General features: G+C 47.2%; 1 protein-coding gene across 1 annotated transcript in view; it reads right to left on the bottom strand.

The window, feature by feature from the left end:
* LOC119397120 (uncharacterized) overlaps positions 1-26,341 on the bottom strand; it is a 96,061-nt gene that overhangs the window by 49,532 nt on the left and 20,188 nt on the right. Inside the window, exon 2 of the mRNA XM_037664564.2 lies at positions 9,608-9,804. Coding sequence (XP_037520492.1) covers positions 9,608-9,804 — 197 coding nt within the window. The remainder of the gene's footprint in view (positions 1-9,607; positions 9,805-26,341) is intronic.

The raw sequence follows: 26,341 nt of genomic DNA, 5'->3' as shown, positions 1-26,341 counted from the left end.
AAACTAAACTTCATGAGATGCGGACACGACTTCCGAAGTGGACCCCAGGGAAAGCATTGCAATGCCCCTCTTCACGGTTTTCGAGTGGGCCGAGCCAAAGGGTAAAAGTTCCTTCCTCGCACGGGGGGAAAAACACCAGCAAACATGACTGTCACAAAGGGTTAGTTTTAAGTCTAAAAACTGCAGGACCCCATCGTCAGGCAGCTCATGTGTAAAGGACAAACCTTGTCCGTTCTGCCGAAAAGTCTCTAAAACCTTATCCACCATTACTTGGTTCGTCAAATCTTCCCGTTTTTTTTAGTAAAATCAGAAAATCGTCTACGTATCTAAAAACTTTAAAAACCATTTCATTGCTAAAAATTTCCTCCAGTGGGTACGGTTTCTTCTTCTGTGTGAATGTGAATTTGGCGCGAAGTTAACTATTTAATTCAGACATGTATCAACTAGCCCGACAGCGAGTTCTACTAAAGTTTAGTTCTTCGTAAGTGTTACAAAATGTGTGGTGATCAAATGCTCCCTTTTTACATGCGGCAAGGGAAACACGACAGTGAGAAAGAAAGAAAGAAAGAAAGAAAGAAATAATAAAAAATGCACCTTGTACGCACCACGGGATGATACAGGTCCTTTCTGACGAAAACATGGTCGCCATTCTTGTCGATATGAGATTAAGGCCGCGTATCTGACGGACACAAAACACACAGTGCAATCTCCTACGCAACCTTATAAAAAGGACTTTCCTTAACCGAATCACATTCTCCGCGTTCTTGTATTTTCTTATTTCTAGTTCTTTCTCTTCTCAGCCTTCCCGGTCACTGCACCTGCTGTCGGCGTTTGCAGTGACACAGAAATACGCGAAAGCTGGGAAAAGTGGATGCATGCTGCAGCACAAGGATACGGTCGCCTGGAGCACAGAAACACTACACGCTGAACACAAGAGAGCGTCCCGCTGGACAGTGGAACGTACAAACGGAACGGCTTACCTTTGTTTGATTTTTGGCGCCTAATTTAAAGATGATTTGTTTTTCATTGTGGCTAGAATTGGGAACAAATCCGCAAATACTATAATCCGTTCGTATGGACTCGGATCCCTGCCTATATCCGTAACAGTAACCTATTGTGGCAATAGGTAGTTCTAGAATAGGGTACGCAGAGATAGCGTTGGTTGGGTACGGTACACTATCTTCGTCACTTAACGGGGGTACCGAAGTGGATAGCGTGTGACGCTTGTGCAGTGGCGACAAACGTTAACGCGTAGCTTTGCGCATCTGTTCTAAAACTGCATAATGTGCCAGGAATTACGCACGCCACGGTAACGCAGCGGATTTTCTGGCCCATAGGAAAACACGTCCTTTTAATGCCTCTGACCCATTGACCTTATAAAGGCCTTGTTTGAATCGAGCGTGCCGCTTCGTCAGCGCTGTAAAACAAGTCCTCGGTGGCGCGCGAGTAAGCATCAAAAAAAGAAAATTGTGTCCATTCTAAAAAGACAGGGTGTGCAAACACGGACACAAGAAAGAAGTCACGACACCACAAACGCCGACTAACAACTCAAGGGACGCACAACGGCGGAAAAGAAAGAAGGCACGAAAACTTATCTGCGCATGCCCAAACAATAGGTGAACCTATCAACCCGGAAGGCGTCGACCTATCAGCGTCGACTTTAAGTATACATGAAAATACGTAGAAAAAGGAGTGATAGTTTTAACGCACAGGTTACGCGTCTTTTAGATGTAGGTTATCCTCGTGATGCAGTGGTCACTGTCGATGAACGTTTCAAGAAGTCCATTATGTTAAGTGCGAGCATGGTTGCAGAAAGCGATAGGAAGAAACGTGTCGTAGGTATACCGCAGTGCATTCATTGCGTATTTCACAGGCTAAAGAAAGTAGGAAGTAGATACGGGCCCTAATGTTGTTTTCACGGCTGCCAATACGCTAGGTAAGATTTGTGCCGCTGTGCAGAGGAAGAATAAGTGAGTAAAAGACAAGAAGCGGACCGATATTTGCTTCGTAAAATACACTAACAAATTCGCTGATTGCCGTAAAAGTGTGGTGCGTAGGGTCCCTTTCAGCTGCGGCCGCTTCTATGACAGACGGCTACTCTGCATTCTGGAGTAGCTGAAGCATACAGTGCTCTCGTGGGACATTGAGACAGAAGGTTTTTGATGTAATCTCAATTATTAAAGGGGCCCTGCAACACCTTTCTTTGTTATTTTGGAATAGTCCCATTATTGACGTATGACTCTTCACGAGCCATATGCCGCAAAAATTTTTCGAATCCGTCAAGTCTAAGTGGTGTTACCAAATTATAGAGATCACGTTCCGCAGCTTTCTCTCTCAACTCAACGCAGCGAGCGCGCGGAAAGCTGCGCGCGGCGTGAGGGGAGGGAAGGAGGGTGGAGGTGCGAGGAGGCGACGTCAGCGCCGGCGGCATTTTTTTCATTTTTTTCTCTCTGGCGTCTCGGCGCAACCACGTGGTCTGTGCCGCCACTTCCGGTCGGCTTGCGTCGTTCTCGTCGAGCGGAGTCGATCGCGCTGTGTATCGCGCGTGCTTGAAAACTGCGCGTCGGTTTGGTAATGTTGGGTGTGCACCTCGAACGCCGTAGTGTTTTCATCGCTCTGCCAACCATGGAAGCAAACGTGCGCGCTCGTTTGGAACGAATGACAGCTGAGATCGGTTTCGGCCCATACTCCGATACACCGCATCGTAAGACGGCACTGGCAGACGACCCCGAAGCGCCGCCATTACCGGACGCCAGCATTGTTATCGGAGACACGCTGCGCCCGTGCCTCGGTCGGTCGTGAGAACGTGTCGACGATGCAGTGCTCAGCTGACAAGGCAACACTCGAACGGCTGCCACTCTCAACGGCAACCGGCGATGGTCAAAAGCACAGAAATATTCACGTTTTCGGCACTGCGCATGGCGAAGAAAACGGAACCACGCAACTACGAGCAGACGAGCTGTCGGTGAGACCGGAAGTGCTAATATTAATGTTTGTTCGGTGTTTTTAACGCGATAACATAATATAAACATACATATTATCTACTTATTGAACTCAAAATTAACAACGAAAGTAATAATGAGGGTGTTTTCGTGATCATAACATCAGCCAATGGTGGAACTGCCGACAATCGCGTCATATTTTGCGGACTAATACATCATTTGTCGAGAGAAGAGGGAGCGATTTTCAGCTGACTTTGAGAATTTATTGTAAATTCCAGGCCGTGCGCATCGCTATAATATTTGGCTCGCGTGTTCTCGGGAGCCTCGACTACCGATCGGCAGCGCTTTTTGAGCATGCTCGAAAAGTGTTGCAGGGCCCCTTTAATATAACAATATCAAATCGTAAAAATCAAACCACATGCAAAGAAAAGGCAAAAATATGAGCGGGAAGGCGGATATGAAAAAAGAAATTCACTCGTGTTCCAAGTGATTAGCTCGGGCGAAAGGACATATCAAGTGGTTCTGCGGAATTTGGCAACGCACGAGATATGTTTGCCGCTGCCAAAATTACGCACGGTGTGAGAAAAACCGTATGCATACAGGATTTTTAAGCTTCTATCATTCAGGCAGTGGCAGCAACCAAACTAAAAGCGAGTAGTCTTTCACACGTTTTCTTTGTCTACCTCGTCCTTGAATTCAGTGAAGTTTCAGCAATCCAAGATTAACGTACTGTCATTAAACATTTTTTTTAAAATTATAGCATCGAAATATCCTCACATCGAGCTTTATTAGAACTAGGGTAAGCGACCACAACAACTGAGTCAACATGAATATTTTGTAAAGTAAACAAAAGAAAAAAAAAACCTAGTTGTTGCCAAGGGGTGTTGCAGCGATGCCAGTGAAGGAATGAGGAAGACACCTGTCAGCTTTTTTATCCCGGTCACGATCTCCACAAAGCATTACGTGCGCATCAAGCTTAGCAAATGCCGAAAGTACGCCAACGAAAAAAAAAGAAAAAAAAAACAGAACGCTGCTACCTATGTAGGCCCTGACAGGTGGTATCTGCTGTCGCATATAACCCATCGAAACGCGTTCTCTACGAGCGGTATATAGGCCAACAGCTCTTTCAAGCGTGGCAGCGATCGCGCAAGAGACGTCGGGGCGAGCATGGTTGGTATTGGAAGTGGTGACCCGACTGTATGTCAGGCGCCCACTTATGCGACTTCGGGTCACGGCGGACGCGACGGGTGCGCGATGACGAAGCGCCGGCCCCATATGGGCGGAAACTCCTCGGTTGCGACCAACAATAACAGTGCGGCCGTTTCGAGTGGCGTAACGACCTGCGCGCAGATTAAAGAGCGAGATCCCCTTTGCGCGTAAGCCGTATACACCAGGTTGGCTGACGATAAACGGCGGCTTTGAGCCGCCCTGTGCGGTGCCTGCGAAACTCATTACTCCGCTCTTCCCGTGTCGTGTCATGAAAACGCGAGGCTTGGTACAAAGCTCGTCCGCGAGGTTCTAGCGTGAGCCGTTCATTTTCTTTGCGCTCTATCGTTCTAATAGATATCTTTTTCTTCTTCACCTGCAGTTTCATCCTTGGTTCGCATCCGCGGGACGTAAAACAGTAGGGGTGATTCCAGAAACGAACGTGCCAACGGCAGCGAAAGCGAGGCGAGGAAAGAGCTGGCGTCGGACACACCGCTTACCACAAACGGGGGCCACTCGTAGCCCCCAAGACGAGACGTGCAGGGACAGGGAGGTGTCCGCGTCAGTGCTGCCGTCCTCACGTGCTAATTATTGGGAGTTGACGTAGTACTTTGGAGCGCGATGCAATCGTGTGCTTTTTCTGGCAAAAGATTCGTTATCCACATGAGGCTGTTCCAACTAGTCTGATGCACAGGTGGAAAGGCGGGAGCGACGACGCGTGGCCCTTCCGCGTGGCCCACGGCTGCGCCGCGGTCTGTTCAAATGCTTTGACGAAGTGGTGCCAGTGAAGAAATGCTTGGCTACGTGAACTGGGGCTAGGCGTGAGTACACACCTCTAAGAAGGACCACTGCTCTGAAAGAAAAATTCGTCACAAATAATAATAATAATAATAATAATAATAATAATAATAATAATAATAATAATAATAATAATAATAATAATAATACAAACATATAGACTGCTTTATGTGTGTTTCTCCATAGGATGATTATACATCTTCACTGTCATCACCTTTGAAACGGGGCAATGCGAAATATTTACCCAGCCTGCGTTACCTAATCGGGTTTCATTACATCACTTGGAATCAAGTTGAGTTATAATAGCGTACGGATCACAAGCACGCCGCATGACCGTGAGTGTTCTTATTTACGATGTTAGCCTAAATTTTGTTGTTTTTAATGTGAAAGCTCTATATGTTCCATCAAACGAAAAATCCGGCGTCCGTCCGGCGAGCGTTAGCCTAGATTTCCGATGGGAAGAAACCTCAAATGATCAAGTACGTGATGACGTTACATTGGCTTGAACGCCCAATTCGAAAATTGAGGTCACCCACGTTTAAGACCGACCTGACTCACTCTCAAGATTGACTTGGGCCACTGCCAAAATTTCGGTGGCCCACCTCCAACAAGGACTTTGCCCAATCCGGAAACTGAGTTGACAGTTCAAAAGTAAAATGACCCACTTCCAAGATTGACTTGGCCCATCCCCAAAGTTAACTTTTCCCAATTCGAGCACATAACAAAGGGATGACGTCATGTGACAATGTCACGCGACATTGACGTTGATGTAGACAACACGCCCAGACACGTCGCGGCCTCGCCAGTCTGGTCCGTGTCTCTTTGTGTGTTCCGCACTGCTTTCGCATTCAATGCACGCAAGAAGACTTATGTACCTCTATAACTTTTTGTTCACACCAGATATGACTATAATATCGGCGGATTTATTATATTAGACATGCGTGATACTGCAGGGCCTCTCGCACTCAAGTAACAACGGACATAGTACACCGTAGCGCAAACCAACAAAATGACACTTATTTGCCCCTTTTTCTGTGTAGCGTGTCCGCACGAAAGAAGCGTCGCGCGGATTAGCCGCATCTTCGCTGCGCAATGAAACGCGGTGCGGATCGCGATTGTACGCTGGCTTAAAGGCGTGAGCACACGCAACGACTCGTGGCAGCCATGAAAGGCTACGAGCATTGGGAGTCCATACTTGAGGAAGTAGCTCAAAAGACAAGGACACAAGAAGGAACAGTTCTTGTAAGCGTTGGGAGTACAGGAAGCTTGGTGAACACTACTACCAGAAGCGAGAACAACGACTGTCGGCGATGGGAGACGAATATATCAACGGAAAGCGAGAGGTAAAGCAACAAAGGGCACCGGCCTTGCGAGAGCAGCGCGTCTCGTTTGCCGGAACAGAAAGTTACTTCGAAAAGTACCACGTTGTAATGGAGGAACTCGGAACGGCTTGCAGCGCCTGCGATAAAGTGTCGGCCCGTTCCGACGCCACAGCACTACACTGCGCGACGATCCTACCTATGCGTGGGATCCACCCATTTTTTTTTATTGTTTTGTTGTTTTACGGAAATTGTGACCCCCTCGAGTAGGCGTTTCATTTTTTTGTTACCTTTTCCCGTTGGGTCGGTAATACTGCTCTACTGGGCAAAGTACAACGCTTATGCAGACATAGCTTAGCAGAATCGAAATAAATAATACTTACTTCTGGAGGTTTACGGGCCAGAGCTATGACATGGTTATGAGATAACCAATGCATGTTGGCGGGCTAGTTGGTTAGGATTCATAACAACACAGTGCAGCGCAACTGGACAGGCACAGAGGAAAAGCTAACACACGCGCACGCGCACACACACACACACACACACACACACACACACACACACACACACACACACACACACACACACACACACACACACACACACACACACACACACACACCTCTGTGTAATATATTTCCAATTGTGCTATCTGTACACTGTGTCATTGCGATTATGAGTCATGCCGTGGGGGGGAGGGGATTAGTTAACTTGCTCCCAAGTATAAGTACACCGGTGCCCTTGCATTTCTCCACCATTAAAATGCGGCCGCCGTGGCCGGGACTCAAACCCGCGTCCCCGAACTCAGTAGCGCAGCACCTTAGCTTCTAAAGCAACCACGGACGGTGACTTGAAATGAGTTAAAAAGACCCTGGTAGCTGACGCAAATGTTCTAGCGATAGGCGCTTGTAGATGTTCAAGCATTTCCATTGGTTTGGCCGTGAACGAGCACTATTTCATTTCATTTCCATCACCAAGCGATTAGATGGCGAGATTTTTCTTACTCACGCTGGTGATCCACACATGCCAATGCCCATCGTCGAGTTGAAACCGATGTAGCCAAAATACTTCACAGAGAGCACACAGGGGCGTAGCCAGGGGGGGGGGGGGGAGGTTGAGGGATGTAAACCCTCCCGCCCCGAAATTTTCAGTTTTGCTTGCGTATATAAGGCTTGCATCTACGTGGCAGGCACGTGTAAACAATGTACAATGACGCTGCCTCGAGCACAGCAGCACGCGTCGACGCGTTAAAATAAAGAGAGAGAGAGAGAAAGAAAGAGAGAGCGCTACGTTAGCGTCATCTGTAATCTAAGCGCGAAGGTATATGAAAGCGCATTGAGGCCTCCAAGATTCGCGCGCACAGTCTCGAATGTCTCGGAGGTTACGACACGCCGCTGATGGAATGTTCTGACGAACGGGCGGCGCGGCGCGCGTGACCGCGCGTGATTGTCTTGTATTCCGCGACAGCACGGGCAGCACCTGTTCGTACCTGCGTGGTAGCGTACGTTCGTATCAAAGGTCACCGGGTGAAAATCGGTTCGTAACAACCGTACTCCATTACACTGCAGGCTAATGGGACTTGGCGGGGGCCACAGAAAAATTCGTATCACCCCGAAATTTGTACGAGCCGTGATCGTATCACCAAGGTTCTACGTATATCCACGTGACTCTATGCTGAGGAGGATGACAGTGTTGATGATTCTGCGCCAATCATGATGACGATGACGTTTATCGCCCGTTCCGATTTTCGTATCACATGTGCTGTCGACACCGTCGGTCGGTCACATTCCGCTTCTCACGAGGCACTTAAGGCTTACGCCTTGAAACGTTCTGTAACAATGAAACAACTTTTTAAAAGTGATAGAGTTAAGAGCTCGTTTCGCAGAAATTCCGGTGTCGGTGTCGATGCTGGTGTCGGCGGCGGCGTCTTTGTTGAGGGCGAAAAATCAGCGTTGTCCGTGAGCGAAAATTCAAGGTCGATGCAAATAAAAAAATAATAAAATGTCTTCGGTTGTGGTGGGACCGGAGATTCGAACCTCCAACTTCGCGCTCCGTGGCGCGACGCGGTTAGCCGCTCAGTCAATACGTATACATCCTCTAGCATACTAACGTCAAGCTATCTATATACACCATGTGGCGTTGGTGGTACGCACATCTCGGAGGTTCTTCAGCGGTTTGACTATCCCCCGCGAGATGGCGCAAAGGGCCGACGGGCGCGCTTTTAAACGGCTCCGCCCCGCCGTGCGGCTGTGTTTCTTCGCGCCGCATGCGTGGATATTGGAGCCGGAGGGCGTTCACACTTTGGCTTTCCTTGCGGCACGGTTTAGGTCTCCACCGAAAAGCGAAGCAAGGCTAGCGATTGGGAAGGCGATACGAACACGGTCCGACTACGCTACCGCGTTCTACTCTTGAAAGCAAAGCTCAAGTGTCATCCAAGTTTTTTTTTTAATCAACAATGATGCAAGCTCATGCGATGAGAAGCCACACTTGAGGGAAAGTGAGTGCTTTTTACGGTCGATAAGCGACGCATACAACACGGAAAGCAATGGCAGACCCAAGGTGACGCTTTCGCGAGACATCGTAAATTTAGTCACAGTTTAATAGGTCGCATGAGTTACTTGAAAAATATAGTAATATTAGTTGTGATTGATTAACGTAAAATATGTCACACACTATCACTGGGAAATTTACATAGAGGCGAGTTACTGTCCTTTAATAGGTTTTACGTCCCAAAACCGCGATATGATTACGAGGGACGCCGTAGTAGAGAGCTACGGAAATTTTGATCACATGGGGTTCTTTAACGTGCACTTAAATCTAAGTACACGGACCTCTAGCACTTCCTTCATCGAAATGCGGCCGCCGCTGCCCACCATGCCGGGTGTCACTGTTCTTCACGCGAATCTTTATTTCGATGGTTAAACTTACCCACCGCAAATTTTAGGGCCAGCGATCCTTTATAGATAGATAGATAGATAGATAGATAGATAGATAGATAGATAGATAGATAGATAGATAGATAGATAGATAGATAGATAGATAGATAGATAGATAGATAGATAGATAGATAGATAGATAGATAGATAGATAGATAGATAGATAGATAGATAGATATTGGCCACTCTATAAATATATGGGGGAAGGAACGGGGGAGCAAGGAAGAGAGAGAGAAAGTGAAAAGGGAGGAACCCGGAAAATAATCTTGAAGTGCACGCACTTAAGGTGTCGAACACGAAGGCATCACAAACTACAATAAACCATTGCTTTTCGTTTGTTCTGGGCTATAATGTAACGCCTATCGCGCAGCCCCAATCGTGATATAGTAAGGAACACGATACCTACTTTGGATAACCGGGGAGGCTTTCGCAGAAGGTGTGGTCCTGAAGGCAAGAAGTGTTGAGCTTGTGCAAGCTAGGCAAGGGCTTGCGGGGGGGTTGGTTCCTGTGGATGGAGATGTTCGCGAAGCGGGTCCTGCCCTTCGACGGAGTTACGATTGGCACGCAGAGGCACTCTCTGGAGCACGCGAACACGATCGCCACCTGGAGAAAGGCACCGTGGGGCAAAGCGTTAGACACGGCAATGCGCTGAACCTGCTGCCCTACGCTCTGGGGGCAGTGTTGTCACCTGGGGCCGAAGCGGCCTTCTAGAATTTGGTTAGCGTAAATTATACGCGCGTGCCGCACATCCGCACGGGCTTGCTATATGAATCCCAAATCTAAGGAAATGGCGAAGCTCCGCCTGTACAATCAATACAGTCGATGTTCTTGTCGAGACATTATCTATTCAGTCTTGTCTTAATGTCACTTATTGCTACAATAAAATCCGACGCAGAATATTGGCTAAGTGTGCCGAACAAAACCTTATCCCCGTCCTAAAAACGTAGTCTAATCCGTGTTCCCCCGCTGCCGCCGCGCAGCTATCGTCGGCTGGAGTGCGAGTGCCGGATATATCTTTTGTCCTGTAGGGGCATCAACCTGCGGGGTCAGGCCGTTCGGTCGAGAAAACAACATTACATATGGCAAGCCCACGCAGCACTGAGGCAGCGGAGCCAGTCCTTGGTTAAGACAGACACTGAGTTGCTTGTCTTGTTAGTGTCGCGCGACTATATTCACCGTAGATAATTATTAAAAAAATGTACGTATGCCAGTAAGATAAAAAAAATGCTCTAATCGCGCGCACCGAAGGACTAAAATAAAGTTGTTCATCCATCCATCCATCTCACAGACCCGGCGTAACTTCAGTAAGGCTTGAGCTCAGTCACAGACTTGATATGCACTGGTTTACAATTGTTGCAACATCACCGCATAATGGAGCGCGCGCCCGGGAGAAGTTCATTGAAACCATTCCAGTCGCATCGTTTTTTGGTGGCCGCCGAGCCAATGCAGAGCTAGTAAACATGCAATCAGTCTATATGCCCCTTAGCTGCGACGCTATCTCGAGCAATTACCATCAGTACACAACCGCGGGCTCGGCGTCTACAGAACTGCTCGACGGGACGTCATTGGCCGCAGGGAGTAAGCAACGCGTCCAGAAGAGAAAGAGAGAGGGGGCGCCGTCGTTCTTTCCAACACACACACACACACACACACACACACACACACACACACACACACACACACACACACACACACACACACACACACACACACACACACACACACACATACGCGCGCGCGCGCGCGCGCGCCCCACGTTGTGAGATTTCTGGAGATCTCTATGTGCAAGACATAAAATACAAAGGCGAAAGCGAGCGCTAGAGGGCGAACACATTCAACCACTAGTGACGTGAGCCAAGGGTGGGGGGGGGGGGGGTCAGCTTGCTAGCAAGAACGAGGGAACTAAAGGGAAAAAAATGCAAAAAAACGTCATTTTGCTCGGATCAATCGCTGCGATGCCTGGTTCCGTCCAGAGGGCGGGACTGGTCCCCGCAGCCGCATACCGCCGGCAGCATTCAGCCGTCCGCGATTTAGTAATGATTGCCATAAAGGAGGCCGACCTAAGTCAATAACAGAGACCGGTCTCCTCGTTACTCGCTCCCGAATAAAAGAGCGCGTAATCAAGAACGTCGGATTCCGGCGTAATTTTTGAACGCTCCGAGGAAATCGCGCGTTGACACACGCGTTTCGCCGCCGCCCCAACAGCCGCGCCAATCTCCGACATGTGCGCCAAGCGTGTGCACTCTCCGGAGAGGCTTAATGAACTTGCCAAGTGTCGTTACGGGAGACGCGAACACGAAAAAACGCAAGTAATGGCGTAACGACTCGCAGTCTAGATGAAGCAGAACGCCCGCTATGCAAATAATAAGCGCCGTGGTGGCCGATATGTGCGCGCTGACGGCAGCGACAGGGTCCTTTTTTTTTGCGTGTTTGCATTGCTTACCACGCGGAAGCGTGTTTTTTGTAGCCATTCGGTGGTTTCGCGATAAGGCTCTTATCGACTGCGCGTGACATTAGCTTATTAGACTTTCTCTGTCTGTGAAAGACGCGTTTCCTCCTGGTTTTTCTCAATGTGCGCGAAGGGGGCGAGTGCGAGGCGTTTTTCCTTATGACCGTGATTCCCTCGGCAGTGCACAGGCAGCGGGGCACAGATTGCGCGCCGTGGCCTCTTCAGGATTGCGTAGAAGTAGTTTATGGACACCCGTTTACTAGCTCGAAAGGGATTACTTGAGCTTCAGAATATATGTGGCGTTTTTTTTTTCTAAAAGAGCCAAATTCACTTTAACTGAAACCGAGAAAAACGCACTTTTTTGCTACTGCAGATATGGTCGGGCCTGCTCCGACAGTTTTTTGCCATTGTGTTTCTGTCCCCAAAATAAGTCAAATCTATATTGTGGCTAAAATTTATATAGCCCACTATCGTCGGTATTCAGGAGTAAACTTTGTATTTGGCTCTTACAGATTGGAACATTTTCTTTGTGCTTGAATTAACTCGTAAAAGAAGTCTAAAATGATTCGAATGTACGATGTAACAATATTTTGCATTAAAATTAACATCCCCCTTGAGCTTCCGTTGGTGCCGTCCTTCGTCGCATGCGCGTAATGGCGATGTCTAGACTTCAAGAGCGAGTGGTGCTTTGTGGCAAAAGGCGCCCTATTTTGGACTGGCGTCATCGTTTTCTTGTTCTTGGCATCTACTGAAGGCCTTGAAAAGTGCTCCAGCTCTTCTTCTTCTTCTGAGCTCGTTTTATGCCATGCCGTTTAGGATCACTTCTTCTTCTTCAAGGAATAGATCGGTACCCAATATCTTCATTTCATATATCTTTTATTTCAAATATACCGTCTTGAAGCGCAAGAACGACATCATAGCGCAGCGCTAAACTTGAAAAGATACATTAAAGGGATATTGAAAAAAATTTGAAAAAGCTGCGAAAACTCTTGCATTCGACTCGGACGACACGACTGTTCCTATAAACAGCGTTTATTTCACGTAATTTCGAGCAGTTGGCCGTATTTTTAGTGGATTGTGAGAGCGCGGCGGCTGCACGCCAGTGCGCTTGTCGACGGCCGTGACGTCGAATGCTCCAGCAAGAGGGGGGCAACGGGCACGCTCTCTCCTGCCCTGCCACTTTCCTTTCTACACCTCTCCTCTCAAGAACACCTTCCCGACGGTGAGAACACGTTTTGAGAGAGACGCGCGGCAGGCGAAGCGGTAACTCCAGGAGGGTGATCCTCGCTCTCATTGGCTAGTTCGATGCAGACGTCAGCGCTCCGTATAACATCGCTTTCTGGGGAATTCTAGGGACGGTGCAGCGTCAACCACGAGAGAAATCAAGAGCTCGATTATCCCCTATGAGGCGATGCCAAGTTTTCCCAGTTTACCTACAGTTCCTGCCGATCCCGCAACAAGTGAGCCTCGCGTTCCCGTCTCCCGAGTTAGCGGAGAGCGATTCTTTTCTCTTGTCGGACGCTCTCGATGGACGGCAGCGAAAGCGCCGGGGCGCGCGCTAGCACCTCTTAGACCTAGCACGAGCAAGAGGAATAGCACATACTGAGACAGCGACGGAGCAAGCAAGACAACACATGCTCTCGTGTCGACTTGCTTACACCGTCCCTGCCTCGGTGTGAGCTATTCCGCTTGCGTTATGTATGTACACGAACAAGCCCAAGCTACTCTTCTTGCGTACAAGCATTTTTTACGGGACACTTAAAATGTGTGCAGCTTCATGCAATACATGAAGGGAAAAAAAACGCAAAACACTTCTCAAACCATTCACGGAAACTACGTAGAGTCAGCACACATGACACCAATGAAAATGCCTCAACCTAGCTGTTGCCAGTATGCCACGTTTTAAGTGGTAACGAATTAACGCAACTTTACTAGCTCGGAAGCTGTGAACACACGCCCACCCCGTTCATGCCTCTCACACACACCCATCACGCACCACGCGATTGTACTACGTGTTCGGTGATTGTACCTAAACCGTCCCAGACACACTCTCTGCTCCTAGGTGAAGATGTACCTAGATGAGCTATCGCTTTGATCACGTGACTTTATGCCCACGTGACCTGAGGATCGTTCTCCTGCATTTACCGCCTCGCGCGCGGCAGCGGGTGGCGGCTTGCGATGTCGATTGGTAAGCGATTTTGCAGAGAGCACGGTTGGCGAGTCATTATCCGCCGAGTTTAGCGTCACTTCCTCTCTAGTTCGCGGCGCGGCCGCTAGACGCGCCAATTTGCGAAAAATGCATTAAATTCATTATATTCTGCTAGTCTCTGGCTGAAATGAAGGTTGTTTCAACAAATTTCAGCACCCAATCTTTCGATTGGGCCATTTATCTCGACGGCGAAAATTTTGTTCAGTATCCCTTTAAGAGGCGAAAAGAAGCAGTAAATTCGGCCTCTTACTCTTTATATTCGAGTCTTGCCGTACAGCATCATGTCCTTCAGTAAGTGGCAACTCGCCCTAAAACATACTAATTGTGGAAGGTAAACACGATAGCAAACCAACGAGGACACAAATGGAACAGATTAGATGACATCATGTTGGCTGTTTTGTTCAGGATTGTTGACGCAGCGCTGGTTTAATGAATGTGGCTCAGTTTGATTCAAACAGATGCAGCATTTGGCTCACTTTTGATTAGAAACTGCCTTTTTGAGTTCACGTTGCAATCAGGAATTGCCCCATTTTAATTCCACCTGTTTTAGCAGTTAAAGACACTTAGGCGCGCTTTACGCTTCCGCGATATTTAGCACAGTTTCGGTTTCTGCATTTGGCTCTTTATGAAAAAAAAAAAAAAACGCCACATATATGTATAAAGGGGAGCAACTTCTGCGAGATTTTGACGGGTGAAATGCTGTCGTACTTGAGAAATGTGCTGTCCACCAGAACTTCAGAAGTTTTGAATATGAATGCATAAGTTCAGGCGCATTAATTAGTCTTATTTACTGCTTCTGGAGCTCGGAATATCAGCATCAACTTTGGGCTGTCCAGAGAGCCTGCGATGCGGCGGTTAGGCTAGGTCTAACTGTCCCCACGTGGGAGCGGCCCGCGGTGTCACCCTAAGGGGTGGCACTTCTCCGGATCCTTAAATAAAGTTCTTCGTACCGTACCGTATTTACTGCTTCCTAGAAAATCGATATAGACAACTTGGCCTTAAAAATTCTTTTAAAGTTTGTCTCAGAGGCTACACAAGTCAATAGATAAGAAAAACGAGGATCGTTCTGCACTAATACGACGCACACGGCGAGTATAAATTCTTTGATGGCTGAATTTTAGCCGGATCACGCTATTGAACCTCCAGCTTAAAAAAAAAAAAGTTCGGCAGATCCCACTCACGCGATAACGTAAAGATTTTTAACGCGATAGCGTTAAAGAGCTCGTATCGCAGAAATTCCGCCGTCGGCGTCGGGGCCGTTGGTTGTGAGCGAAAAATCATCATCTTGTCCGTGACCGAAAAATCGAAAAAGCTGCAAATAAAATAAATAATAAAAATGTTGGGGTCCGAGTGAGAATCGAACCCAGGCCGTCTGCGTGGCAAGCAGGCGTTCTACCACACAGCCACGCCTCTGCTTGGGGTTGCACTGAAAGTAACTTTCATGCTTCCCAAAAATACGCGTCCTGTATACAGGTGTCACAGTACGAGATGAAATATAGCAGTAATATTGCGTGGTACAAGCGTACATTGCCATCGGGCGTCACACCACGTCAATATCATAACGACTTCGTGGTTTAAAGACAGCCACCCATTACAAAAGGCACACACATTACTGAGCGTATTCTCTTAAGACCACGTAGTGGGTGCATCGCAATTTCGTAAAAGTTTCTCGCGCATAATTGGTCCTGGTTTAAAGCATGCTACCCATTACATAAGACACGCCTTAGCGCGCGCATTCTGTTAAACACTCGTAGTGTTCGAACTGCGCACTAGGAACAGAATATCGCTATCGCGTTCAACTCTTAAAGGCGAAGCTTAAGCGTCCCCCAATTTTGAAAGTCTGTTATCGCCGTTCCTGGGTTGATACAAACTGTGAATCACCCGTGCCTCATACCCACATTCCATGGGCCGGGGTATGCGGGTATGTGCCACACGTGCCTGAAGGAAAGGGTTTTATGACGTACGCGACAAGTATCTCACGCCATTCCCTCCGGCTCCTCCCCTTTCTTAAAAAGGGAAATAAAGTTTCTTCACTCACTCACGGCATTTATGTAATGACCTAATGTGATACACTAATGTAGTACACTAATGGCGGTGGTTTCTTGGCCCGCGTCAGCCAGTTGGCGTGCGTGACGGTGCAAGTTGTAGCGAGCGCGGGTCAAGAAACCACCGTTAATTTATCGGCCTACCGCTACAACGGAGCCGGCGAGTTGCGGCCGCAGCTGATTTCGTTCGCTCAAACCACGGCTGAGAGCAGCACGTTCGCTGCGCGCGAATGCGCTAGTCACGTGGTTCTTTTTGTATTTCGCGGGCTGTCTTTGCAGCTTGGAAAAAATGGTATACGTGACACTTTCTTTATCGCAAATAATGCAATGGGGGTTCCTGAAGACTCTCTCGAACCTTGAAAGTCGCATTTTTTGCCTGAAGTCAATATTTAGCAATTTAGTTATATATTCCTAATTAACAAATTAATTAATTACAAAACAAAAACATTGTAGGGCGCAAGGTGACCGTCAGCAATGTGCAACTGATTTCACTCGCCTGCCTCTAATATTGTATTTTTTAATCCATGGATAAAGATAGCCGGGACATCCGGTATGTATATATTCTATACAGGACAAGCGACAGTCAGGATTCCGTTATTGTCAGGGCAGGACATGCGCGCCTCTGATAGTTAAATGAATGATTACTACGTGGAGTGTTTTTTTCTTCCCAGAGTAATCACCAATGTTCCACTATTCTATAAGTGATCTGCTGAAGAAAACAATGAAAACACGCTTACTCGCGCATGTTTCTTTTTTTTTTTTTTAGAAATCTGCCTCTTTTTTTATTTCGCTGATAAGCACGTCGAGCAGGAAATCTGCCGCTGTCACAAATAAATAAATAAATAAATAAATAAAAACTGAAAAAAGAAAAAAAAACGTTTCGGTGTACGTCAAGGTACGTTAGAGGCGATAGCGTTGCATTACTTAGCTCGAAACGACTGCTTCGATCCTGGCCGCGGGCAGTGGCACTTAAATGGGGCGCGATATGCACAACCGCTCGTCTACTTATATTCAGGTAGCGCGTTAAAGAAAACCGAGTGATCGCAGTTATTGCGGAGTCATCTTACCATATGGCGTGCGTCATGATCGGTCCGTGGTTATGGCACTTCAAAAAAAAAAAAACAGAAAAAAAAGAAAATAAGCCTCACAGAGTCTCTTACGCATTCGCCCAAGACGACTCGAACGCGAAAGCCATGCGGTGTGGTTATTTCACCGTGCACTTTATATCCACGTCCAACGTTAACTAATTAGCTCTCGCTGTTTAACTGTCATTAATGTCGCTTTCACAAATTAACTGTCACTAATCAACGTTCACTAATTAAGTCCACACACTCAATTTGCGTGGATTGTCTAGATTTAACTAATTAGCTTCCACTAATTGACATCGACTATTTAACACTCAGGAATTAACATCACTATCAAAGTTAACTAATAATGTCACTTATTAACTCACTCCTCACTCAATTTGCTATGATTATCATCATATATGCGCAAAGTCATGCTTGCATTCGCTTTTGTGTGGCTTTCGCTCCCCTAGACAACGACAAGCCGAGTCGCACGAACGCCGCATTTTTTTTTTTTTTTTTGGTACTCCGCAGAAATTTTCCATGACGTCTGTTGCACCAGCGATCGTCTGCTTTATCGCCTCGGTTTCACGCTTTCGCAAATACGAAGTGAGAGTCTTTTATGTTTTTAATCACGTGAACGCCGCAAAGACTAAGTGAACGCGCAGCTAGCGCGCCTCGTGGACCGTGCAATTTATATCACTTGAAATTTTGTGCTGCCTGACGTCAAATTAAGGAGGTCGCGAAACGCCTAATGCATCTGTACGGTCGTTTGAATGCGTCCGCATCTGCCGTATATAATACCGGGCATATAGTTGAATGAAAGAAGGGGAATTTTAAGGGCTCGTTTTTCGTCGCTATATACACAAAATTAATTAGAACTAACAGACAAAAAGGCCAAGGAAAGTATAGGTGATGTTATTTGTAGCAATTATGATGTAAATGTGAAGAACGTAAAGTGAACGAAAAGATAACTTGCCTCCGGCATGGACAGAACCTGCGACCTTCGAATAACGCGTCCGATGCTCTACCGCTGAGCTACGGCGGCGGTCATCCTCCCGTCCACTTTATGGGGTATATATGGGCATTGAAACCTAGGAGTGTTAGTCAGCGCCGCTACTGGGCATGACGGTGAGTGTGGAACACTCTTTTTCTGCCTGCTGACGTCACGAAGCACGTGATCTTTTTGCGAGCTGGCAGCTGACCAGTAATCCCTCGCATACTGCCTGAAGGCACCAAGTCTACCAGAACGAGCTCAGCGGTAGAGCGTCGGACGCGTTATTCGAAGGTCGCAGGTTTGGTCCCTGCCGGCGGCAAGTTATCTTTTCGCCCACTTTACTTTCTTCACATTTACATCATAATTGCTACAAATAACATCACCTATATCATCCTTGGCTTTCTTGTCTCTTAGTTATAATTAATGTCGTGCATATAGTTGTTATAGGAACAAAATAACAACATTAATAAACCGATACACATATACAGGTTTTTTTAGATAATACAGACTTTTTTATAAAAGTGCTATGACAGTCAGGCCCTTGTGGTCTTCGCAAACGAACTGCACGCCGAGACGGAAAAACTTTGCCGCACCTAAAGTTACATTCAAATGAGTAATTAACAAAAATCGTTAATCAACTTTTAAATTATTAACTTTAGGGCCGTTGTATATATGGAAGAGCTGTAGGACGTGACAACTTATTACATGACAATTTTTTTAATTGCGTAAAATGCATGTAATTTGAGATAATAATCCCCGAAATTCAAACTGCAGCGCACCGGGCGGCGCGCAGGAAATCCGTCATCCCTGTCACGTGAGACCGGAAGTTCACGTGAAATTTTTTGAAAAAAAAAGGCGCGTCGCAACAGAATATGGTCAGGAAAAACGGCAAGTCGTCCTAAATACCCCAATTGGACCGCTTATTCTTGGCGTTTGGTGTGTAGTGTTCATCCGTTTCTTTGTTAAACTCGAAAGAAGCGCAAAGAACTCATTCGCTTGTCTGCGAGAAGTAGTTGCGCAGTGGCTGCCACCTAATTTTAAGCTGTGCAGTGAAAGAGAAAGTATCAATTGTCGTTTTCTTGAGTACAGCGCGAAAGCAGCAGATACGCACTAAGCCACAGCGCACTTAACTATATTTGGCGGCTTCCCTTATTGGGCGCTTATGCTAAAGTGCCGACATGAACGGATGCGCCTGCCAACTCGCTGTGCTGTCCGATAAATAACAGTTCGAATGATAGCGAAATGTGGCTCGTTGATAATATAATATTTGTTGGAGTTTTAGGTCCCAAAACCACGATATGATTAGAGGGACGCCGTAGTGGAGGGCTCCGGAAATTTCAGCCACCTATAGCTTTCAGCCGCCTAGCATTTCCCCTACATCCAAATGCGGCCGCCACGGCTGGGATTCGATCCCACGACCTCCGGGTCAGCAGTCGAGCACAGTAACCACTAGACCACCGTGGGGGGTGATGGCTCGTTGATCAGAAGTCGCATGACTGCATGATCACTTCTGTGCAGCGGCCACGTAAGAATGTGTGGAAATGGTAAACCTCTGACTCGTTAAAAAACGAGTACTATAAAATACTCCTCAGTAAGAGAGCATTCGTACTTCTGATGCATTCTGCGCATAACATTTTTGCAAGTGCTTTTATACCTAACTGATCTTACCACTACCCGCTGGGCGTATGAAATTGACATAGGGGTTCAGCGACACCTTACAGACGTAAACTCGAGCAAATGACAAGCGTACTTCAAATTAACAGTTATTTCAGCATTTATACGCATCTACTAGTTGATTAATAAGATTTAATATTAAGGAAAACGGAGGAAAACTGGCCCTATAATACTCCGCCTAAATTAGATCTTATCTTATCAGATAAATTTTGGACAGAACAAATGCTTTCTTGTTGTTCACATGAAGTACTATCTAGTATATTAAGGAACACCCTGCATAATTCCTAGCGGGCGTATAAATTTAAAGTTCGGTCAATGTACCCGGTTCCAGACCAGAAACCCCGAAGCAAAGATGCTCACTTGCCTACAGCACGGCAGCCACCAGTGCACTGTACAATTTTCTTTGCCTAAGAAACCTGTTGTACCATATTTAAAACAGCCTTCTGTCGCTTGCTTAACTAAGGGAAAAAACAAACAAACAAAAAAAACTCACAGGGTCCCTTGTGCATTCACCTAAGACGACTGGAAGGTGAAAGCCATCTTCTTTTCCTTCTCAGTCGATGTCATGATCCTGCCCCGCCACCCTCCGAAAGTTTTGTGCATCTAGCGCGGTTTTGCATTGCCGCCAGGATAGGAGGAACCTGAGCTGGTTTTGCACTTCCTCACTGATCTGACCCCTTTTGAGCAAGTTACAATGTCACGTAAGGACGGCATCATGTGACGTCACGTCACGTGACTAGACTTTGTGATGCCATGATGACGTCACAAATTTTGGCGATCTGTAACATTATGATGAGGTAATATGGCGACGTCATCACGTGATGATGATTTTTCGCAATCATTCGCGTGGTCCCCGACGCCGCGGAACGCCGACGCCGACGGTCAATTTTCGCGTTTGATGAGGCGTGTAAGGCTTTCGCCTTAAAAAATAAATTAAGGGAATAACGGATGGACAGTCAAAATGAAGTGGGTGACGTCATTCTGCTTACGAGAGTCTGGGATTGATTTCTATAGCCTATCCAAAGATGGTGTTAGCCATCTACTTTCTCCCTCTCTCTGTCGTAAAAAAATAAGGGCATAACGCTGCGTTTACGAGAGCCGTGAGCACACAATACAGTGCGAATTACTCTGTGATCTGCAAAGAGAGTTTTACATGAACACTGATCAAAGCTGACAGTTTTAGCGTGTTCATTAAGCAAACTTTGTGCGAATATTCCACCATCTGATTTTTTTGCTTCAATGGAGACCGTTGATTTCATCCAACTAAAGCATTTCCAGATTTGATCCTGCCATCGGTATTCTAGGATTAGGCGTCCGCTTCCACTACGGGAGGTACTGGGTTCGATCCCCAGTGCCGGCCGGCCACCCACCGGTTTTCAATGGGTACAGGCGGGCTTCGTGGTGGTGTTGCAGTGCCGCAGTGGTGCTAGGCTTACAACGCTTGAAGGACTCCCAACTTGCTGCACGGGACCAGTGAGCAGTGGTATTCTAGGTATTGGGTTGCGCGACGGCGCATGCGCATTTCACGCGCAATAAATGGCAAGCACCAAATAGAGAAACATTAGAGGTGAACGGAAAGTTGTTGAAAGCAGCCAGAATTGACGTCCTGCTGAATAAGGTTCAGTATTTCTTTTTTACGCTGAACTATTTGTGCACAGGAACAGTTCAGACGAAAGAACGAAAGAAGCCACATACACTGTGACATAGCCCAGTTTAATCACGTGTCGCAATAAGTTCAACCTTTGCCCTCTAGTAGTCTCAAGCGCCGCAATTCAATCCTACAGATGTTGTCATCTCTCCAATTGTTATTCACAAAGAACGGCATTTCCACGCTGTAAATTTATACATTTGACTTCGGCGTGGTCCACATAATGAGTGTTCTGTTTCATTCAAGGGGTGTGCGTTGTTTCGCTGAATTTTGTCGCTTAGAACAACGCACTCTAGCGTCGTATCAACTTACACGTAACTTCAGTAGTCATTTCTTTCAACGTGTTAACAAAACGAAGCACCGCTTCGAATAATACGCAGACTTTCCAACCGCTTTTACAAACGCTTGCAGATTCGTGCTACACAAAAGAAAAAAAATATGAGTAACGGGCACAAATATGTGTAATTGCACGTCACTGTTCTAATCCATACTTCGGGGTAATATAATAGTCGACCAGAGCTAATGACGTATAAAACGACGACACATTGTTCTGTTGTAAGGAACATTGATAATCTGAGCCGTTTAGGTGTGTTGTACTTTGTTATTGCATATAAAAAACTTACCATCGCAGTCGTTAAAAAGAATAAAACGTCAGTGTAGGAGGACATCTGCCGAACGTAAAAAAGAAAGAACAACCATTAGAGAAGAGAGAGACAGCGGTTTACAGATTACATTGTCATGGTCATGTCATTAACGCTGGAGGTGACTTGCGACGATTAATTGAGGAGCTTAGCCGATAGAGTGTTTGAGTGAAGATTAATATGCAGAAGACAAAGGTGATGTTCATAGCTCTGCAATATATCGAGAATTCGTGAAGGGCAGTCAGCCGCTGGAATGCGTGCAATAGGGCGTATATTCATGCCGATTGGTCGCAAGGGTTGCTGATGACGGAAAGAAAATGCATAGAATAAAAATAGGTTGGAGAGCATAAAACGGGCATCACTGAGTTATAGCCAGCAGCTTACCGCTCTACTTCCGCTGTACAATGACCAGACTAAGGGGTTGAAACGACCGTTGATCACTTTTTGCACTCCATAATTGCTTTTTAACGAGGGTGAGCTACAGGGTTTGTCCGAAAAGTAATGTCAATAATTATATTGTAAAGCGTCTATACGTCACAACAGGCTGGGACCGCTTGATATTGGTGGAGAGGGAAGTTAGCTCACGCACGTGCGGTCCCACTGTCGTATGCTACCACTGTTACAAAGCAAATGCGAGGGTCCTGGGCCAGCTGTCTCCAAACGAGTTTTCCTGCTACTTGGACTCCCCCCCCCCCCTCATTTCGGAGAACGGATTTACCTACACCTGCTGTCTTTTCCCTGAACTGAGCGCTTCGGCGGGAAGCTGGCTGCTACACGCGGGTCCCCTCCGTGGGACGCGTATTTGCATCGAGTGTGCTTTTGGCTAAGGCTGGTGCCTTTGTTCGTAAAAGGATTATCAGTTCCCCGAGGTGGCATTGTCTCCCCCCCCCCTTTTCTTCCGAACTGGTCGGACGTAGAGAGTGAGAGCGCAGTGGTCCCTGGCGTGCCATCCTGGGGGCGGTGACCTATGTGTCGAAGAGACGGACTCTCCAAAGGCATGCATGCTTGTGATTGGACGTTTGCTAGTTATGCAGCTTCAAAGGCATGCTCATTTGTGATTGGACATTTGCTGATTAAGGAGTTTCCCTATCTTGGGAATGAAGCGTATTTAAGGAGCAGCAGAGCGTCTGCTCGGGACGGATCGGTCGGACTAGATGTCGTTCTGACGATCCTGTCCTCTATGATGTTGTAAATAAACGTCTGTTAAGTTTTCCTCAACGCCGGTCTCTCTGCCTCGGCTTCCTGCTGTTCTGGACATCCCTGGGCCTGTGGTACGACTCCTGCCGCTCAGCTCCACGTTACCCCCTGGGTCCACATCGGACAACGACCCGCTCGTAACACCACCCGGAGAGTAAGGAGACACTACTCCGTCAAACTCGTTGCTAACCTTGCTAACCAGATGCTAATATCTGGTTAACCTCCCGGCCTTCCTTTTTTCATCTCTCTCTCCTCCTCTCGACAAATCCGAAGTGGAAACTTTTTATATGATAAAGAGCTTTGGTGATAATTGTTAGTCATAACGGCAAGTGTACCGGAGGCATAAAGCCTTTTTAGAAGGTCGTAAAGAGGCCAACGATGACGCCCGCACTGGACGGCTGTCAACGACCATCAACAATGGCAGCGCGCCAATCCACACCGCCTTCGTCTTGACCCGCTTCATTGCCGATTCAAAGGAGCCAAGGGTCCCCCAGCTGCCCTGCAGTCCTGACATGGCTCCTCCTGACTCCCTTTTGCATCCGCGCTCGAAAACTCCAATGAAAGGGCACCATTTCAGGACAGTTTACGAAGTCAAGGAGGCTTGCACCAAGGCTTCAAAGGACATTCCGGAGGAGGCCTACCGTCCGTGACGCCTTCGATGCCTGGAAATCTCAGTGGAAGCGATGCCAACGATGTAGTGCTTGCTAGGCACAACAGCAGTGCTTGCTAGGCACTACAGCAGTGCCTTGAAACGACGACTATTAGATGTTTGTAGATTATGTCTTCGCATTTTCTGTTTTCTTTTTCTGTAATGTTCCAGATATATTTTGGTTGTCTTGCTGCCGCCAAGCACTGCCCTTGAAGTATTTCTGTGGCTCTCTCAGGCCTGTACGTTCAGGTTGCTATTTTTGGCATTATTATTATTACTATTCTTCTTCTTCTTCTTCTTCTTCTTCTTCTTATTATTATTATTATTATTTATTATTATTATTATTATTATTATTATTTTATTACTATTATTATTATTATTATTATTATTATTATTATTATTATTAAACACCAGCTATCACGGTAGATAATTCAGAGTGGTATCAGGGTGAGCTCACGCCCAACCAGTCCGCACAACTCTGCACAATTTTTCCTTTCGTTGCCGCGTCGCTCCGGAGTGGTAGGGTTCGTTTGGCGTTGGTTTGAGAGACTCGTGTAATACAACAAGAGTGAGGGGAGAGGCGGTGACGGGGGGGGGGGGGGGGGCGTGGTGTTGTTCAGCTGGGACAGAGCCGCGGGGGCGATGCACTCGGTGTCAGCGCTCCCCAAGACATTGCCAGACACGAATGACAGAACGCCGCTGCTCATGGTGGGTGAAAAACCTGGCAAAAACACGAGAATGAAACGTACACCTCTCCTCTCAAGGTGTTAGATGGAGGCCTGGTGCTTGTCGACAAGTTAATTACTGTCACGTCCACGGAGACTCCCGCTGATAACTGAATCTCGCAGCACCGCGGGTGTTCGCGCGACCCCCGAGGATCTATCGCGGCGCATCTCGTATTGGCGAAATACAAAGCCGATCGAAAGGAAGCGCGTTGATTGCGGCCTGTCGGGCGAAAAACGACGCAAGCGACTTGCTCTCTCTCTCTAAATCTCTTTCTGTCTTATTCGACGCTTGGCTTGCCTTCTGCATGGCGCTGCCATGCAGTCAGCACTGCGAGCGCTTAAAGCAATTTGCGCTCACTGCTCTTCGGGGATACGCGCTAAGAGGAGTGCTTGCTCCGACGCTCTGCTAGGGCGAGAGGGCAGTGAACTTTTCAGCTGCCACGAGCCAGTGGTCCCTGGCAGGCCACTCCTCAGTGCTGTAACACGGGGTGATTTATGTCAGCGTCGTGCTGTGCTGGCAGCAGCAGGGGGAATAAAAGGACGGGAATTCCCCTGTGCTCGGTCCTGTGTAGGGTGCGTGCGGGTGCCCTTGCCTGGCCGCCTGCCTCAGGGACGCTTCAGGCGGAGGCTCACCCCTAAACTTCCACAGTTGTGGCGCGCAAGCGAAATGCACGTGAGCCTTACGAGCAGCCTCTTAGAAATGAGGCAAAGGTAATGACGGCGCCAAAGGGCGTGCGGAGCATAATCACCTTGAAAACAAGGGCTCTCGCAGTACCAGTGGCCTTCGCTTTAAAGTTCGCCGTAGTTTTTTTTGAAGGAGATAGCTTTCCGCGACATATGTACCCTCTTGCCTTATGCTGTGCGCCAACGATCTCATCTTACGAGACATCTGGCATGAATATTTCATCTTGAGTTTCCAAAGTGGTGGGGAGCGTGCAGGCTGCAGTGAATGCTATCGAGTAGAGGGAGAGAAAAGTGGGACGAAAGAACACCACTCGTGCTGTGGCATTATGCTTGTGTTGATAAACAAGTAGAACAGTGGCTTCGAAAGCGCACGAGAGCTATCGGCGGAGGCGGCTTGCGCAGCGCACATACTATATACACTGCCATAGGCCGGAGCGTTTCAGTGTTAATTTGTTGTGTACTTTGCTCCCTACATTGCCCTGTTGGCACGCCAACCGCAAGAAGAAAGAAGTTTGTATCACACAACCTGTTCGTTAATGAAGCACATAAAGTTAAAAGACAAGAAGAACAAGACGAAGATGACTGAGTCTACCGGGCAACTGGCCACGATACAGAAAAGCTAGAAGCTCCCTGAACTGGAATTATCTTCGATATGCGTAGCGCTATGGTCGTTCGTCTTGCGTCTGCTGCGGATGTTTTGTCCCATATGCGTATGGTATCAAATACGACGTATATATATATATATATATATATATATATATATATATATATATATATATATATATATATATATATATATATACACACATATATAATTCTGGCGGTCGCATGCCACCAATTTCTAACAGTGTAGATGCGACTAGAAACTTCGTTCTGCCGAGCAGCTGGCCGGAAGCGCACTTGTACCTATTTCACCGGCAATTTCCCGGCAGCAGCAATTATCTACCTGCCACGGCCGCGGCGGATGCTCGGCCTTTTCACCAATGATGTGGTGTGTCAAGGTGCACCCACAGGCCTTCGCTTATCTTTATGAGGCGACCTTTCGAGATGAGTACCCATACACCACCAAGTGCCAGGTCGGAGTACGGCACGACCCATTAGGAAAAAGAAAAAGAAAAAAGAAAACAAGGAACGGTTAGTTCGCGAGCTTCAGCTCTA

The sequence above is a fragment of the Rhipicephalus sanguineus genome, chromosome 1, assembly GCF_013339695.2.
Source record: "Rhipicephalus sanguineus isolate Rsan-2018 chromosome 1, BIME_Rsan_1.4, whole genome shotgun sequence".
Taxonomy (NCBI): domain Eukaryota; kingdom Metazoa; phylum Arthropoda; class Arachnida; order Ixodida; family Ixodidae; genus Rhipicephalus; species Rhipicephalus sanguineus.
This window is presented reverse-complemented; position numbering and strand designations above follow the sequence as displayed.